We start from the raw sequence: 15736 nt of genomic DNA on the forward strand, positions 1-15736 counted from the left end.
GCACCAAGATCCAAACCAAGTGCGCCAGAACAAGCCATGTCACGACTACCGACGAGTCCGACGGAGCCCATCTAGGGTAAAGGAGAGAGCGGATGTGACGGACAGAGAAGAGGGTGCATACTCACTACAGGGCGATAAAGGCGTGCGACTTCGGAAGGGAGGGAGGGAAGCAGCAGCAATAATATTTGATCTGGAGCACTGCAGCCGCACCGAACCGGCGGCGATCGGCCAGGATGACGGGAGCGATAAGCTTTGATACGTGAGAGCGAGAGCCGCGCTTTTCCTGTGCGCTGGCGGCTGGCGGCGGCAGTGGGGATGCTTCAAACTGCTGGAGATGATGAGCAACCACAGCTGGAGCGGAGCAGAGGAGGAGCAGCAATAAGTAGTAGTCCTCTGTCAGCGCCCAACAGACGACGGATCCAGGCTCATGATATAGTATGGACACTGTGATAAGCTCCATTCAGCGCCGAGTGGGGATGGCTCACAATTGCCAGCGATATCGAGCCATTGCTATCATCGAGCACACCATCGTCGAATTAGCTGTGACTCCTAGTGGACTAGAGCGGACCCCGCTCGCATCCACACCAAAGGCCTTGCTGTTCAGAAATAGCAGGCCAATGTGCATTTTACCGATGCGTCAATTCTGCTCGTTCGCCCCTGGCCATCAGGGTGTTCCACGAATCACGACCATTGGAGTGTCACGGGAGGGTGCTGGATGGACATGGTCTACGTCCTGGCAGCTTGGTTCGTGGAGTCCCACTACGCCGTGAGTACCATAGTACATAGTGCTCGTCATTTCGGGTGCATATTGATGAGCTTGTCTCTCTTCGCTACATGGCTGTAAGTTATCTCCATTCAATTTCATCCATCTTCCAGTCTTTCAAGCTGCTCCGTTGAGTCGCCGCTCCGTTCCGTTCTGCTGCGGTTCGAATTTCTAGTGTTAGGTAACGAAAATGCTGTCAATTCATGAACTGCTCAGGATGTTGCGAACTTCACCAGTAGGGTTCGAGGACCTGACCCACTAGGTTGGGTCCAAACCTGGGATTCGTGAACCAACTCCAAACGCAGCTGAGGATGCATCTGAGGGCAAAGATCCAGTTTTCTATTCGATCAGGCAATCCGAAATGCTAGCCAATTATTTTCCTCAGATGAGAGCACTCACTGGAGGACGTTCTCTGGACGCTTAAAATCTTGATTCACCAACTCGAAACACATGCTCATGCAGCAAAACTAGAGTGTATTGGGTTAAGTCACTGCAATAGATATCGACACGTGGAACCCAAGCATCATGAACGTTGCGGTCAGAATGAAAATGGGTCCCGTGAAGGTTGGGATCGGCTGATTTGCCAGATCTGAATCGGGGTTGTCGTTGAATAGAAAGGACCTTCCTGGAGATGTTCTGGGACTGGCGGGAATTTAGTCAGCTCTAAGTTGAAGCCATTTCGTACTACCCCACAAAAGTCAGTAATAGCTCAGCAGATGCTGCCAATCCTCAAATACGGTGGAGGTGGAGAGACGCACTACACGCGTTTTGGAAAATCTCGAACGTTTGCTCATTGCGTATTGCTGCGGCAATTAGCACCCGCAGAGCTGGGTTCAGCTTGAAAAATTCCCTCAGTGTCGAAACCAAGGACGGAATGACGGATCTGTCATAGGTCTGACGAGTCTTCCTTGAGCTTAATGTTACAGGTGCAAGCGCTAACGGGGAAGGCTTACGACATCTGCACCTAGAAGGACATCGGGCACATCCATCCCAAAGTCTTCCTCAAAAGTCGCTGCATCGAGGGACCATCCCCATCTCAAAGCGGCGGTCCGAATAGAAGAGTTAGATGACTCATCTGCATCTAGACTATTGAGGAATATGTTTGTTTTGATGATATCGACAACGGCTTCATCGCCGTCCGTAGCAACAACGCTCGACACCGAGAGATGCTTTGCACAGAAGATGGAGAGCATTCCGGTCCCTGCCCCTAATTCCAAGATGTTCTTCCCATGAACACTTCTTCGGCCCGTCTCAGACGCAAGAAACGCTCCGAGGAGTAAAGCCGCCTCCCAGGTCCTAAGGCCTGTGGTCCCGGAGGAGGATATGACAGACCGAGACTCGAGAAGCTTTACTGATAAGTCGTCGTCGGAAAGACCGTCATCAGTAGAGCGGGGAGGGTAAGCATACGTCACGAATGCTTTCTGTTGAGCAAAAACGGATTCCGAGGGAATATTGGAGCTAATTAGGGAAGAGAGTGTGGACATCAGTTCATCCGATATTTCCTATTCACAGTAAAAGAATAAGGAAGTTAGTACTCTGGATTGAGCAAGTGGTTGCACGCTTGTGACTGATGCTGACCAGGGGACTAGAATGCGAGATCGTGTGCTTAAAGGACGAGCCATGGCTGTGCAGCCCTGAAGTTTCACTGAACATAGGAGAGAGCCATACATCCTCTTCAGAACCGCCGATTGATGCCTCAAGTGTGCAGACAAGAAGTTTCAAGACCCTTAATCGATAGCGGTCCGGTGGAGCAGTGGGAATACTGTCCATATCAAAGAGGTTCTCGAAAATCCACAACTGAACGTTAAGAGACTTGAGGGTGTTCACATCTGGCCACCTCAGCTGGGTAGGTTCAACCAGTTGGAAGTACTGGCGACGTAATATCGTCAGCTTTGACCGAGTGACTGGGTCCATGTTGATAGCATTAGGTGGAGAAGTAAAGCGTTGTTGGTTGGAATGATTGGACGTCAAGCCTGCTTCGGAGGGCTTGGTTCGAGGAGTTCGCGGCTTTCCGGGCGACGTGGTTTCTTGTCTAGACTCGAAACCTCATTGCTTGAGATGTGTAAACCATTGAAGAAAGTAACTTGGAGTTTTGAATCAACCTGAGTGTTTGGGAATGGACAATGAACAACTGAAGGAGCGCTGACTAAGCCAAGCCCCGCAGATTCGGAGCGGGCAATTTCTCATTACGCGAGGGCTTGGCGCGCACTACCCAAGCCTTTCGAATTCGACTTCACGAAATCTACGACGGCGACATCCTGCGGCCAAACAACATCAACCACATCAGGATCATTCTCCAAGATACGGATTGACTTGCTATCAGTGTGTATACCTTCTTCATGCTCCTTCTCCTGCGTCGTCTGCTTCGTACTAACCGTGCCGCGCAGTCCGTTGTCGACACAGCAACCCTCCAACATGGCCGACTCGCAGATTACTCTGCGCACGCGCAAATTCATCCGAAACCCTCTCCTCGGCCGCCGCCAGATGGTAGTGTAAGTGCTAGAAGTGCTGCAAGCCATCTATTTGACAATTTAAGAGAAGGATTCTGACAAGCAATTTTCAGCGACGTGCTCCACCCCAATCGCGCCAACGTCTCCAAGGACGAACTTCGCAGCAAGCTCGGTGAACTGTACAAGGCTAAGAAGGACGATATTTCCGTCTTCGGGTTTAGGACACACTACGGTGGTGGCAAGAGCACCGGCTTCGCGCTCATCTACGACACACCAGAGGCGATGAAGAAGTTCGAACCACACTACAGACTCGTGCGGTACGGAATGGCAAGCAAGATCGAGAAGGCCAGCAGACAACAGCGTACGTTTTCTTCTTCGCATATCCAGGCGCGGGTCGCACCATTGGGATAGAGTTGATCCCAAAGGATTCACACTGACAATGCTCACAGGCAAGCAACGCAAGAACCGGTCGAAGGAGTTCCGGGGCACAGCCAAGACGAAGGGTGGCGCGAAGAAGGACAAGAAATAAGCGGATTTCTAGCGGGGGATGCTCATCGCAGGGTGAAGTGGTCTTACTGGAATGGTGGGGTCTGCGTCACAGTGGGATGGCGGCGGGAGTTTGCACTGGGCATCGTGTACAGCTACGTACGCCTGAAAAACTTCTGCGGTCGGGATGGCAAGATGGATGGCGTTTGAGATTCATACATGTCTGCTAACCATCAATGCATATCATGGACCTTTCAGCTTTCTCCACCTAGACTTCCATGTCCGGACATCCATGTCTCATAATATTTTAGCCCCCACGAAACTCGCGCTACTCGCCCACGACCAACACGTTTCGGACTTTCCGCCCTCTTCGAGTCGTCTCACTGTCCCAGGTTTTCCTTTCTTCGCTTGAGGCACAGCTTCACTGATTCATAATAAAAGAAAGGCCACTCTGTCAGCGCAGAAGTTGCCACTTTGCATTTCTATTTTATTTTCTCCCTTCGACCCCAACCCGAACGATGTGATGTCCTGCAATTTCCATTATGGCGGCGCGTTTGAGACAATTATGTTCAGCTCCAGCGCCCTCGGTCTTGCCAAGGGAGCTGGAGTTGGTTCCTCGCTAAACGAACCTTGGAAGTTCAACCTGCCGGAGTGTCAGCATGAAGCCGTGTCCCGTGATCCCGCTCTCGCGCCAATGGATGTCTTCGCGCGTTGAACACAATCCGTGTATTGAATGGAGCGGTGGTACTTCTGCGTATTGGCATGTATGATAGAAAGTGGCAGGATACAAAACGGCACAGCGCTTTGCATCGTGTTACGAGGCTCAGGAACAGACTGAACAGATTGTGTTCACACCGTCGGTGTGGTGTGGTGTGTGTGTGCTAATACTGGACCGTGAAGTTTAAATATTACTGATTGTATTGCATGGGTGAGGCGATAGGAGCACTCCTTGATATCCTCACCATCTAGTATTCCAGAAGGGAAAAGCTGGTATCTACGATGCCTGGTATATACAACATAAACAAATAGAAGCCGCATTGACATCTTTCCTAAGTCTCAGGAACTAGCAGCGCCTTCAGCTTTCATCTCTTGGAAATCGGCATTCTTGGCCCGTTCTCCTTCACCATTGGGAGTAGGGGCAGGTGCGTCAACCTGCATCCCCTTTCCAGCTACCGCACCTCCGTCAATCTCAATACTGGTCGGCGGCACCGCCTTCGGCATCGCCAAAAACCTCTTCGGAACGCCCATCGCGGGCTTGACCTCCAATATAGCTTTTCTCATCCCTCCAGTCGCATCTCTGTTTCCGGGGATACCACCAACATAACAGCCCAGCGCACCGCACCACTTTACACCGCCCCCAACAACCCCCTTGATGACTCCAAAAGCTCTTGCATCTCGATACACAATGCCAGTCCCAGGGTCCCGATATCTCGCAGTCAAATTACTCACTGCACAAACCTCTTTCTTCGATCTGAGCGCTAGAACTTCCTTCTCCCTTGCCCTCGTCGTCTTGGGTGCATTCAGCATCGCCGTGACATACGTCGTGGCATCTTCGAACGACCAGTTGAACAGGACACGGGAGAGATGGATGAGGGCGGAGCGGTCGCGATCTTTAAGGATGGAGGATGTGCTACGGGATTTGGTGGGAAGGGACGCCGCGTCGTCGAGTTCCGAGAAAGAGAGCAGCGTTATGAGGGTGCGTGCTGCGCGGCGGATGGTCTTGCGGCGGGGTGGAGGCGGTGGGAGATAGTGTGCTTGAGTGGGTTTGGGATGGTTTTGGAAGGAGGCGAGGGGGGATTGAGCAGTTGAAGGGTTTTGAGAGTGGGGGAGAGAGGCATCTGTTAGCGAGGGTTGAGGTTGGGGGAATGGGGTTTGGGATGGTTGTGTTGATGTAGGGTGAGAGAAGGGGATCTGTGGTGGCTGCGGTTGTGACTGTGACTGTGGCTGTGATAATGTGGGTTGAGATGGTTGCTGGTGATTGGGTTCTGTCTGCATGGCAGCGTATTGCTCGATTCCAAAGAGGAACGAGTCTGGGTTCTGCGGAGGAGCAAACAGAATGCTGCTTGGGTATGGCACACCATGTGAGCCCGTAGAGTCACTTTGTCCCAGCTGCTGCGATGGCTGCGATGGGGGTAATTGGGCGATCTGCGATGAAGGTTGACTGACATGCGTCTGGCCAAAGGGCCTTGGATGAGCTTGTTCCATCGCATCACACTTGTGATCTTGGGGTTCCGAAGTGGCAGGAATGTCCTTGTTCAGCTTCTCTTCCAGATCCTCGATCTTAGGGGCGTCTTTTCCAGTATACTTCAGCTTGTCATCTACCCAAATCGCCGGCCCGCTGTAGTACCGTATAACTGGGCCCTCGATCTGGCGATTCTTCAAGGCATCCAGCTTGGTCTGGCGTTCGGCTGCCCGTAGTTCCTCGGCCTCCTCCCACCTGTGGAGACTTTTACTATTCACTCTCTCTACCCTAGCAGCCTCAGTCAGTCTCTCTTCTTGAGTCATAGGCTTCGGCTCGTCCTTCGCTTTGCGCTCCTCGGCAGCTTTCATCATAGCCAGAGTATCGCCACGCTTCCTGTCCTTCTCTTTCAACTTAGCTAGCGTGTGCTCCTTGTTAGCTACGGTCTGCCGCCGCGAGGACGTGCGTACAGGGCCATCTTCTGGGGTGGGAATCCAAGACGCCCTTTCCGACTTCTTCTTTGGACGAGGTGCAGACGTGGTTTGGGATTGAGTGGGAGGGACGTCGAGCTTAACCTTCTTTCGTGCGGCGGCGACAAGCCTAGCGGCGAAGGGATTCGCGGCCACTTTGCGTTTCTTGACCCGTTCCTGTCGCTCAGCCTTCCTCAGCTCCTTCTCCCCCGCGTCGTCATCCCCACCCTCATCCTCGTCGTCGCTCGAAGAGGAGTCGAGGTTGAAATCATCCTGGTCGTTGGCTTCGTCGCCCACAAACTCCTCCTCGTTGGGTGCGTCCTCCCACTCTTCCCCCCATTCTTCTTCTTCTTCGTCTTCTTCGGCTGTTTTGGCAAGCAGGGTCGACATGCGATTGCCCGCGTTTGATCTCCGGGCGCGCGAAACAACCATGAGTTCGGGCGGGGACTCGTCGTCACTCCCACCTTCCGAGGCGTCTGGCTGGCCATCATGGTCCGACGCCATGCGGTCGTCCTCATCCACCCGATCGGCTGGATCTAGAGTTGACATGGTGGGCGACAGCAAAGGGCGAGGACGGGCAAGACGTGTCGCGGCGAAGGCAGGTGCAAGCGGTGGGGATGGTTTCTGAGGCAAAGCGAGTGTCGCGTGCCTGGGGTGCGGCCTTGGAGACAGCGGTCAAGGGGTGCGGGAGGGCTTCCAGAAATGTTCCATGGAGGAGGGGATTATGCACTGAGGGTTTGCAGTCAGCGGCGTGTTTATGCTCTGTGACGCGGCGGTGGGCAAGGTCGTTGTGGAGTCATGCAGGCCAAGTGCCTGTTTCATATGGCATCAGCATCGACGACGACGCAGAAATAATATTGGGACGGGCACACGTTGAGCTCCAAGGTTTGATGGACATTCACCGTCGAAGTTGAGTCGGGGCCAACAAGGCTGCGATGGCGAGAAATTCGGACGATGCCAAGAAAACACTCTCCCACTTGAAACGTGCACCGATAAACGAGCCCTTGGAAGCTCGCACCACCGTCCAACGGCGCTGCGCACGTCAACCGCCAGACTGCTCACGGATATCTGTGTGGTTGCTGGAAATAAAGCCTGACGCGCAAACAGTGCTCGTGGACTGACAGCCTTACTCAGCCGGCCGCGCGGGTTGTCTCCAAGTGCATCGGAGGGGGAAAGCTACTCCAGGCAAGGGGATGAGAGGGAGGAAATGCCATTGCTCCTCGCCCAATTCCATGCTTGAGCGGGCTCGAAAGTCGAGAAACAAGCTGCAGCCCTTGTGCACAAAAGCGACTGACGACTGCAAACCTTCCCAAGTATAGAGCACACCAGGCCAATCACGGGCGGGCAGTGGCGCGAAGGTTGGTGAAGTCCACGTCAGACTGGTGTGTGGTGCGTCCGAGTTGGAGAAACGGGTCATGGCTCGGCCATTCTGAAGCGCCTAAGGTGTTTCAGCTTGGGGGTCTTTCGTGATTGCGGCCGCCCAGCGCATCCCCCCCGTCGTGATCTCCAGCCACTCAGGAGGTGGGCGCCGCTGTGAGGACAGAGGAGAGGCACATTCGCCTGCCCGCAGTGGCCCCTATTGCCTGTTGCGTGCCCTCGATGAGCGGAGGTAGCGCCTCTGCTGTGTGAGGAGCGGAGAGAGACAGAGACGAAATATCACCTGCCCGCCCGCAGCCTCCGTGTCCTCAAACGCACCGTGATTCCTGAGCTTGACAGACTGTCCTCTGTTTGTCTGCCCTGGAGCGCTCGTTGTGGGTCGGAAGTGAATGCTCGCCCGTTTTGGCCTCCCTAACCCTAGCCCGAGCCTGTCCCTCTCAAGTCACCACCATCCGTCGCCCTCCTCACTCCTTCACCCTCCCATCTTCGCATCTTTCATCCTTTCCCCTTTCTTTCCTCCCCGCCGCCGCCTCTGTACCGGCATCCCCTCGATGAGCGAAGGTGTCTAATCGCCATTTTTGCTTAATCCCTATTTCCCTTCCCTTCTCCAGGCCACATTCGTGACTTGTCTATTGCAAACGCTGCCTGCTGAATCGTAATCGAGAAGACCACCGAGCCCACGACCACGCTTTCTGGCCTGCGCCGCGGCACTCAATTTTCACGCCGACTCTGTCACTCCTTCATCAGTCCCGCCCGTCTGCGTTGGATCCGCTGCCCGCTTTACACAATTCGGTGTGCGGTTCCTTCGACGCCTTGCGCTCCCTCGACACACCCACCCTGAAACCAGCCTGCCGACATCTGCACGTCCGCCGCCTGCGATCTGCCCGCAATTGCACCCGCACTCGCACTCGACAGAGCTGCCTGCGCTGCACATTGCCTGCCATCTCCTGCGCCCGCCATAGGCCATTGTCAAGTCCCTCGTCAGCCGGCCTGGATTTTCGGAGGCACCACCTTGTACATTCAACCCAATTCCACCGTCACCACTGCATATAGGCTTGACGTTCAGCTGAGTCCGGTCTTGCTGGCAATAATCTCCGCCTCACATTCCTTTGGCCGGTACCAACTACGTTTTTGCCGTTACCCTGGTTTTGGTAAACGAGAGTCTCTACGACCATTTTTCTCGCAGTACTAGACACACCGTACAGTTAAGACAGGGTCTATAATCCATAATGGCTCCATCCACGCGACCGGAGCACCACATCAACCTCAACTACCTCCCCCAGCTCACCTCGCAGCCGCCCCGCTCGGGCTCCTCGACGGGAACAACCTCGCCCATCGAGCCTCCCTCGAGCGGCTCCATCCGCTTCCCAGTCCCCACTGCCAATACCTCGAACGGACTGGGAAATGCAGCTGCCACCGTGAGGCTGGGCGCAGGATCCCCTTCGCATGAATTTGGTGGCAGATTGTACTCCAAACGGTTTGTCGCACCCTGAAACAGGCACCTTATTCGGATTTTGGCTAACGTCCGACGACAGGGCTCGTGAGATCCAAGCTCAAGAAGGGCTGACTCCGCAAATGTGGGGACCTCCCACAAGTGGCAACTCGACGCCGCTGCGTGAGACCATCCCCGAGTCGCCAAACGGTGAAAGCTTCCCCGACTTCAATCAAGCTCTGCCAGAGACCACGTCATCCACCCAGACAACTACCCGACGAGCCCGTGCTGGGACTCTTCCTTCACGATTCTCACCCTCTGCTGCCTCTGGGGGACTGATGCCATCGTCTGCGCTCCTTCCCAAGACATCTCGTCCCACTCCATCTACGAGTCCCTTCAAGCCTGGCCCTGGAACCCCGACTGAGAGTGCTGGCTTCAGCGCTGCTAATGCCAACGCAGCAGCCAAGTCAGCGCTGCTCTCGCGACTGCGGGCTGGCTCAATGCCTCAACGAACCGGCTTTCTTCCTCCATCTACCTCTCCCTTCGGCAATTCTATCTTTTCCGCCGGCTGGGCTAGCAACCGTGACCGGAGCAGCACTCTTCAAAGCATCCAGTCCCAGCCCTCGAACGGGCCCACCTCGCCTCAATCCGCATTTTCGCGGGATTCCCTTGCTGATACCGATGTGAGGACTCTCGATTATCTTGGCCTTGTAGATACCCCTCAGCCTGCCCGTGCCACACTCGCTCCATCTGACATTGAACTGCTTTTGGAAGGCCAGAGGAATGCATTCAACCAGAATCTAACCAGCAGCGCCAACCGCTTCCGATCGTACTCGGTCAATGCCAAAGAAAAGTATGCCGACGAAGAGGATGAGCTCGACCAGGCTGCCTACGCCGCCAACTACAGTGGCACCCTAACCCCCACGGCCGATGCTCAGGCCTATGCCATTCATGAAGCCGTCCGACAACACAACCTGGAAGTCCAGGCGTTTGCCAATTTTGCCAGTGCTACTCGCCCACGTGCGAGGACTGCCGGTGTGCTTGACTCCCCATCAACACGGTTGATGCGAAACTACCTGCCTACTCCTTCTCGCCTCGATAATAGTCTCACAGTAGGCGATTTGACAGAGGATGCGGAGTACAGCTTGGCCGAGGCTGTCAAGAGCTTGCAGCTCAACGGCAAGCCGAGTTCTAACCTTGGTGATGATAACACCTTGGAAGGCCCAACCCGTGCCCTCTGGCTTGGCAACATCCCATCCTCCACTACGGTCTCCTCTCTGAACGTTATCTTCAGTGCGTATGGGCCTATCGAGTCAACAAGGGTTCTCACACACAAGAACTGCGGATTTGTCAATTTTGAGAATCTTGACAGCGCCATCCAAGCGAAGTCGCAGCTTAATGGCAAAGAAATCTTTCCTGGAGCTGGACCAGTCCGCATTGGCTACGCAAAAGTCCCAAGTGCCGCAGCAACGCCCGGACACAACGGCCTCTTCCCTTCGCCAAGCCCAGACCCACTCGCAAAATCTCAGGGCGAAGGTAACAATGTGTCAGCCAGCAATGTGAAAGCAAATGGTAGCCGAGCCGAGAGTGTCAGTGCGCCTCTAACTACCCCAGAGCTACCCGACATTCGTGCAGATATCGTCCAGATCGTAAAAGATCTCGGTGCGACGGACGATGAGCAGGGGAGGATTGCTGGACAAGTAGAACAGGCCATCCAGAACAACAACTACTTTGATGAGATTCCCCCTGTTGAGGAGCCTAGCCACAGCCGCGTGCACGATGCCCCACGACTTCGCGAGATCCGGAAGCGAATTGACAACAATTCGTGCTCTCAGCCTGAGATTGAAGAGATTGCCATGAATATGTTGCCCGAGATTGCCGAACTGTCCTCCGACTACCTCGGAAACACAGTAGTGCAGAAACTTTTTGAATACTGTTCTGAGCCTACCAAGGAGGCCATGTTGCGGGAAATTGCACCCCATCTTGCCAAAATCGGTATTCACAAGAACGGCACTTGGGCGGCTCAGAAGATCATCGATGTTGCTAGGACTCCTGCCTTACAGAAGATGATTGTTGATGCTCTTCGACCATACGCTATGGCCCTATTCCTCGATCAGTTCGGAAATTACGTTATGCAAGGATGCTTGCGTTACTCGGCACCGCTCAATAACTTCATCTTCGAGGTTATGCTCAGCCGTCTATGGGATCTCGCTCAGGGTCGATTTGGTGCTCGAGCCATGCGTGCTTGCCTGGAGAGTCACTATGCCACCAAGGATCAACAACGTATGGTCGCAGCTACAATTGCCCTCCACAGCGTTCAGCTTGCCACCAACGCAAACGGCGCTTTGCTGTTGACATGGTTCCTTGACACTTGCACCTTTCCCAGGAGGCGCACAGTTTTGGCCCCTCGACTTGTTCCTCACCTTGTTCACCTATGCACTCACAAAGTTGCCTATTTAACGGTTCTCAAGATCATCAATCAGAGAAATGAGCCGGAAGCCCGCGACACTGTTCTTCAGGCCTTGTTTTTCTCACCAAATGACCAAGTTTTGGAAGATATCCTTGTTGACCAGAACTGTGGCGCCACTTTGATCTTCAAGGTGTTGACGACTCCGTTCTTCGATGAGAAGATCCGTGCAGATGTCGTTCAAAATGTTCGCAATGTTTTGGTCCGCATCAAAGCCCAGCCCGCTCAAGGCTACAAGCGATTGATGGACGAGGTCAACCTCTCCACCCGTGGGGGAGGTCCAGGACACAGTGGGCATCGGGATCATTCTGCGACCCGGCCTGGCTCAAAGGACAGCCCAGCCAATTCCCACGCCGACCCCGCTGGCAGGCAATTTTACCCAGGTGTCGCCCCTGGTGGCTTTGACCCAGTCGCTCTTCAACGGACTGGGAGCATGGACTCTAATGGCTTTGAGCAGTTTCCCTTAGGCGTCAGCGCTCCTATGTTTATACCAAACATGCCGATTTCTGCAACCCCTCAACAGCTTCAATATCAGCAACTTCTTGCAGCGTCAAGGTCGAGTCCTTTTTACCCACAGATGAATGGATTTCAGACCCCGGTATCTAGTATGGATGCTTTCCGAAATGGCTCGCCTGTTGCTGCTCCAGGTTTTACCGGATCACCAATGCTCCAGCCCGCCACTTTGGGACAAGGAATAGGACAAGCAATGGGTGCCCAAATGTATCCCTACGGGATGTATGTTCCACAACAACAGCAGCAAGTCGCTTCAGGCGGGCAGCGACGTGGAAGGGTAAGTCAAAGTTTTCATACAACCTTCGTGATTTCAAAACGCTAAAACTCTTCAGAGATAAACAACTCATTTCAACTTGACTGGCTTTAAATGGCATTCCTTGAGTGAATTCTGCCATTTGCGTCCTGTTTGTGAATTCTACTCACACCTATCGTCATGTGAGATGCAAGTGTGCAGCAGCGAAACCTGCTTTAGGAGAAAGTTGTAGGGCTAGTTTACTTTTCGGTTGTGTTGCATTCCAGAAATAGTAGCGTCAGGACCCGATCATGCGTTCAAAAACATTTTCTATCATCTTCCCGGCTCGTCGAGACAACCACTCCATACTTCGATCAGACTTGGGTCTTTCAGCTTTGGCGTTCGTCAGGTTGCATTGGAACTGTCTGTCTGCATGCCTCATTGGCTTCCCCTCCACCGCAGACATCTGTCCGACCACCTTATCTCCTGTGTTTTTTTTAAACTTCAAGGTGCTCACGCGCTAGAGAGAAGGGAGCAGGCCTGCCTTGCCTCTCAGTTTTACGACATGCATGCTCTTTCCTTCGTCCCGGCGCTCCCTCTCTCTTCTCTCTGGTTGTCCACGGCGTTCCATTCCTTTCAACACACTCGCTTCAAATTGGATCTTACGGAGCTCCGAGGTTCTCAATGGCCGCTTTTGTGTTCTGTTTATTTCCTTTAACAAATCTTCTTGTATCCTACATTTAGGCCTTCGCGGCCTCACATCCCTCTCACCCTCCTCCTCTTTCATGGTTCACGTCGGTTCCTCAGGTCTGTTGGCGGGAAATGGCATTCGGGTTGCCTGTACTGATCTGGACTTGGTGGAATTGGAGTGGGTGTTATCCATTGGGAGTTTTTTTTAGCCTTTGTTTTGGGGTGCTATGTGTGCTACCTACGCTCAAGAGGAATCGATCATAGGATGGATACAGATGTGGGAAGATGTGACATCTTTGTAGATCAGATGAGGGGTGTTGGTGACAAGCTATCTGAGAGGCAGCAGGAGGTGCTATGAGGAAAAGGAGGCACAGGTATAAGACGGGATTAGGATCTTGTTTTCTTTTCTTGGTAGAATGAGATTTGTCCCACTATGCGAATGGGAGATTGCATGTGGACCCGCCTCGTTGTCTGTTGTCTGTTGTGCTTGCCTTCATCCCTTCCAAGGTACCCTTCCCATTCGTTCCTTCATGATCTCCATCCCCAAAATTCGTGATGCTCCACGCACTAACTTTTTTGCCAATTCGTCTCTTCTCCTATTTTCTAACTTCTTGCTCCTTAAATATCTACTAGGTTCATAGTGGGCGGCTGCAAGACTTTAACCGCGGCGCTGATGGGTCAAACAGCGTTAGACATGGCGAACTATCAAGCGGCCGCCCCGTATTGCCGTACTACGCGGTGAATCACAATCCTACGCTAGGTAATTCGGCGGCTGGTGTGGGTTCAATCCTTGGTCGGGCTGAGATGCAGTACTCGGTATTGAATAAGAGAGAAGTGCATTATTCTAAGTAGGGAGGACTATAGAAGGCTTCTATACCAGGATCCGCAAATGAATCGATTCCTTGGAGACTGATAGGCTGACTCACGTGAGACTGTGTAAAGGTTACTCGCAGTACTCTGAGAGGAGGGAGTATTCACATATTGTTCTCTATTAGGAATAGTCCTGGTAGAGTTCATTAGCATGATGATTTAGGATGGTTTGTAGGCGCCTAGATGATCAGTGTTTGATGTGAGATGGATTGTTCTAGTGAAGGAATGCAAGATTTGGGGGCAGTTTTAGATAGACATAACAAACGTTCCAAGATAATATAGAATAACAATTAATTACGCAGGGGTATCATATAGTCGTCCTTCCTACGCCTGTCTGGCAAAAACCGTACTCCTAGAAATCCAATGCCAGGTCCGAATATCTGAAAACCCAGTTTTCATCCAAACATCCAAACCCAACCAGCTAGATCTAATGGTCACTTCCAGCCATTGATGCGGGACGTCTCAGGCCCCGCCGTTCACGTCACTGAACTTCCTCTTCTTCGGATCCCGCTCAATCTGCTCGTGCATCTTCTGTTTTTCGGCCTCGCGTAACCGATACACAGCTTCTCTGACCCTACCTGCGACTGCAATAAGGTCTTGCTCTGTGACTGGGTCTTCTATGCTCTCTAGAACGCTGTTGACGGTGCTGATGTGGTTTGCGTCTTTCTTGTCGTCGCGCCAACGGGGGGTCCCGTCGTCTTCTGCCTTGTATCTCCATCGACCTTGATCGTCCCTGTAGCATTCAATAATGCGGCCATCCAGGCGCTGGCGTAGCCCTTTGAGGATCTCCCACTCTTCCTTGGTGACGAGGAGGTCGTGGCCGAAGGGCTGGTACTGGTTTTGATTGTGCTGTACTAGGAGTTGAAAGCGATCCGGCATGGCGTCGTAATCCGGAATCAAGCCATCCTCTCCATCTTCAGGGTCGAACGTGGGGAAGTTGCCCAGTCGAAGCTTGAAGTCGATTGTGTTTTCCCGTGGCGGCTTCCATTTGAGAATATGCTTGTCGGTGCCGAACATATAGCGCGTGCTCTTACAGGTGAATACCAGGCCATCGTTCCCATGCGGCAGATTTGGAAGAACGTGATCGAACATGTTCTTGACGTGGTACGGGGGATAGACCTGCTTCTCTTTCACGCGGAAGGGGTCCTGGGCGACGTGTGCCGGGTGTCGTTGTAGCCAAGCATGGTACGGATTAAACACTATCTGCTTCATGTACCCTATTCTCCGATCCAATGGCTTGGCAGTATAGTTCTGGTTGTCGATGACTAGACAATCGAAGACGTAAAATATGAGGCGGGGTTTCGGCTGTCCCGGTACGCGGTCGTGAACTAACTCGCCGTCCAGAATGGTGCCAAATAGAAACTTGTCCTCATCAAGTGGAAACTGGTGGTGCGGAAAGCGCAATGGGGGAAACACTTCATAATAGTTGTTCTTGCGGTCGATGAGGAAGGTGGCGGGTGTGAAACCTTGTTCATTCTCGCGGTAGAAGAGGAACAGTAGACAGCGGATCCCATCCGTCTTTTCGCACATGAAATATTCAGCGCGCTGAAGTTCGGCCATGTGCTCGCGAGCGAAGGAAACTGGCTGTGCGCCAGGAAAGCGCAGGGTATCGCGATCGAGAAGGTTTGCAACGACGCCTCGGAGCTCTTCCGTCTCGTGGCGGTCGACAAGCTGGCCGGGGATTTGGGGAGGAACGGAGGAGTGCATTTTGGGAAGCGGGCCAAGATAGACTGGCGACTGGCACTGGAGACGGGCGGAGATGCGTGGGCATCCCCAGGTTAAACGGTGCAAGTCAACCACTACGACA

At 53.2% G+C, this 15736-nt stretch overlaps 7 protein-coding genes across 7 annotated transcripts; 4 read left to right on the plus strand and 3 right to left on the minus strand.

Annotated features, from left to right (window-relative positions):
- Nucleotides 1–1301: 1301 nt before the first annotated feature.
- BDR25DRAFT_299453 (uncharacterized protein) lies at nt 1302–2858 on the minus strand (the record flags this gene model as incomplete). The annotated part of the gene is made up of 4 exons (XM_033689155.1): nt 2432–2858; nt 1717–2265; nt 1522–1657; nt 1302–1447 (listed from the first exon to the last, which is right to left on the minus strand). Exons 1-4 carry the CDS (start codon nt 2675–2677, stop codon nt 1302–1304), a joined length of 1077 nt encoding a protein of 358 aa, XP_033554398.1. The 5' UTR covers nt 2678–2858.
- On the plus strand, nt 2829–4182 carry BDR25DRAFT_299454 (uncharacterized protein). The gene is made up of 4 exons (XM_033689156.1): nt 2829–3085; nt 3151–3255; nt 3327–3574; nt 3663–4182. The coding sequence occupies exons 2-4, from the start codon at nt 3179–3181 to the stop codon at nt 3740–3742; spliced, it is 405 nt and encodes a 134-aa protein (XP_033554399.1). The 5' UTR covers nt 2829–3085; nt 3151–3178; the 3' UTR covers nt 3743–4182.
- Nucleotides 3887–4720, plus strand: BDR25DRAFT_347897 (uncharacterized protein; the record flags this gene model as incomplete). The annotated part of the gene is made up of 4 exons (XM_033694336.1): nt 3887–4084; nt 4163–4399; nt 4473–4559; nt 4640–4720. 4 exons carry the CDS (start codon nt 3887–3889, stop codon nt 4718–4720), a joined length of 603 nt encoding a protein of 200 aa, XP_033554400.1.
- BDR25DRAFT_299455 (YL1-domain-containing protein) lies at nt 4647–7268 on the minus strand. Its single transcript, XM_033689157.1, has one exon. It carries the CDS (start codon nt 6895–6897, stop codon nt 4756–4758), a length of 2142 nt encoding a protein of 713 aa, XP_033554401.1. The 5' UTR covers nt 6898–7268; the 3' UTR covers nt 4647–4755.
- BDR25DRAFT_347899 (uncharacterized protein) lies at nt 6966–8917 on the plus strand (the record flags this gene model as incomplete). The annotated part of the gene is made up of 12 exons (XM_033694337.1): nt 6966–7090; nt 7133–7233; nt 7264–7418; nt 7473–7624; nt 7663–7710; nt 7749–7814; nt 7859–7917; nt 7953–8067; nt 8112–8259; nt 8287–8345; nt 8393–8519; nt 8573–8917. The coding sequence occupies 12 exons, from the start codon at nt 6966–6968 to the stop codon at nt 8915–8917; spliced, it is 1500 nt and encodes a 499-aa protein (XP_033554402.1).
- BDR25DRAFT_2058 (uncharacterized protein) lies at nt 8824–12707 on the plus strand. Its single transcript, XM_033684467.1, has 3 exons — nt 8824–9202; nt 9261–12414; nt 12470–12707. The coding sequence occupies exons 1-3, from the start codon at nt 8955–8957 to the stop codon at nt 12473–12475; spliced, it is 3408 nt and encodes a 1135-aa protein (XP_033554403.1). The 5' UTR covers nt 8824–8954; the 3' UTR covers nt 12476–12707.
- Nucleotides 12708–14171: 1464 nt separating this feature from the next.
- On the minus strand, nt 14172–15727 carry BDR25DRAFT_299457 (mRNA-capping enzyme subunit alpha). The gene has a single exon (XM_033689158.1). It carries the CDS (start codon nt 15634–15636, stop codon nt 14392–14394), a length of 1245 nt encoding a protein of 414 aa, XP_033554404.1. The 5' UTR covers nt 15637–15727; the 3' UTR covers nt 14172–14391.
- Nucleotides 15728–15736: the final 9 nt, after the last annotated feature.

This window comes from Lindgomyces ingoldianus (assembly GCF_010093535.1).
Source record: "Lindgomyces ingoldianus strain ATCC 200398 unplaced genomic scaffold BDR25scaffold_1, whole genome shotgun sequence".
Taxonomy (NCBI): domain Eukaryota; kingdom Fungi; phylum Ascomycota; class Dothideomycetes; order Pleosporales; family Lindgomycetaceae; genus Lindgomyces; species Lindgomyces ingoldianus.

Bases quoted from the DNA above. Each gene is read 5' to 3' on its own strand.
- BDR25DRAFT_299454 (XM_033689156.1), top strand. From the start codon at position 3,179: ATGGCCGACTCGCAGATTACTCTGCGCACGCGCAAATTCATCCGAAAC. The intron at 3,256-3,326 runs GTAAGTGCTAGA...AGCAATTTTCAG, and splicing joins GGCCGCCGCCAGATGGTAGT to CGACGTGCTCCACCCCAATC. The intron at 3,575-3,662 runs GTACGTTTTCTT...CAATGCTCACAG, and splicing joins GAAGGCCAGCAGACAACAGC to GCAAGCAACGCAAGAACCGG.
- BDR25DRAFT_299455 (XM_033689157.1), bottom strand. From the start codon at position 6,897: ATGTCAACTCTAGATCCAGCCGATCGGGTGGATGAGGACGACCGCATG.
- BDR25DRAFT_2058 (XM_033684467.1), top strand. From the start codon at position 8,955: ATGGCTCCATCCACGCGACCGGAGCACCACATCAACCTCAACTACCTC. The intron at 9,203-9,260 runs GTTTGTCGCACC...GTCCGACGACAG, and splicing joins GGCAGATTGTACTCCAAACG to GGCTCGTGAGATCCAAGCTC.
- BDR25DRAFT_299457 (XM_033689158.1), bottom strand. From the start codon at position 15,636: ATGCACTCCTCCGTTCCTCCCCAAATCCCCGGCCAGCTTGTCGACCGC.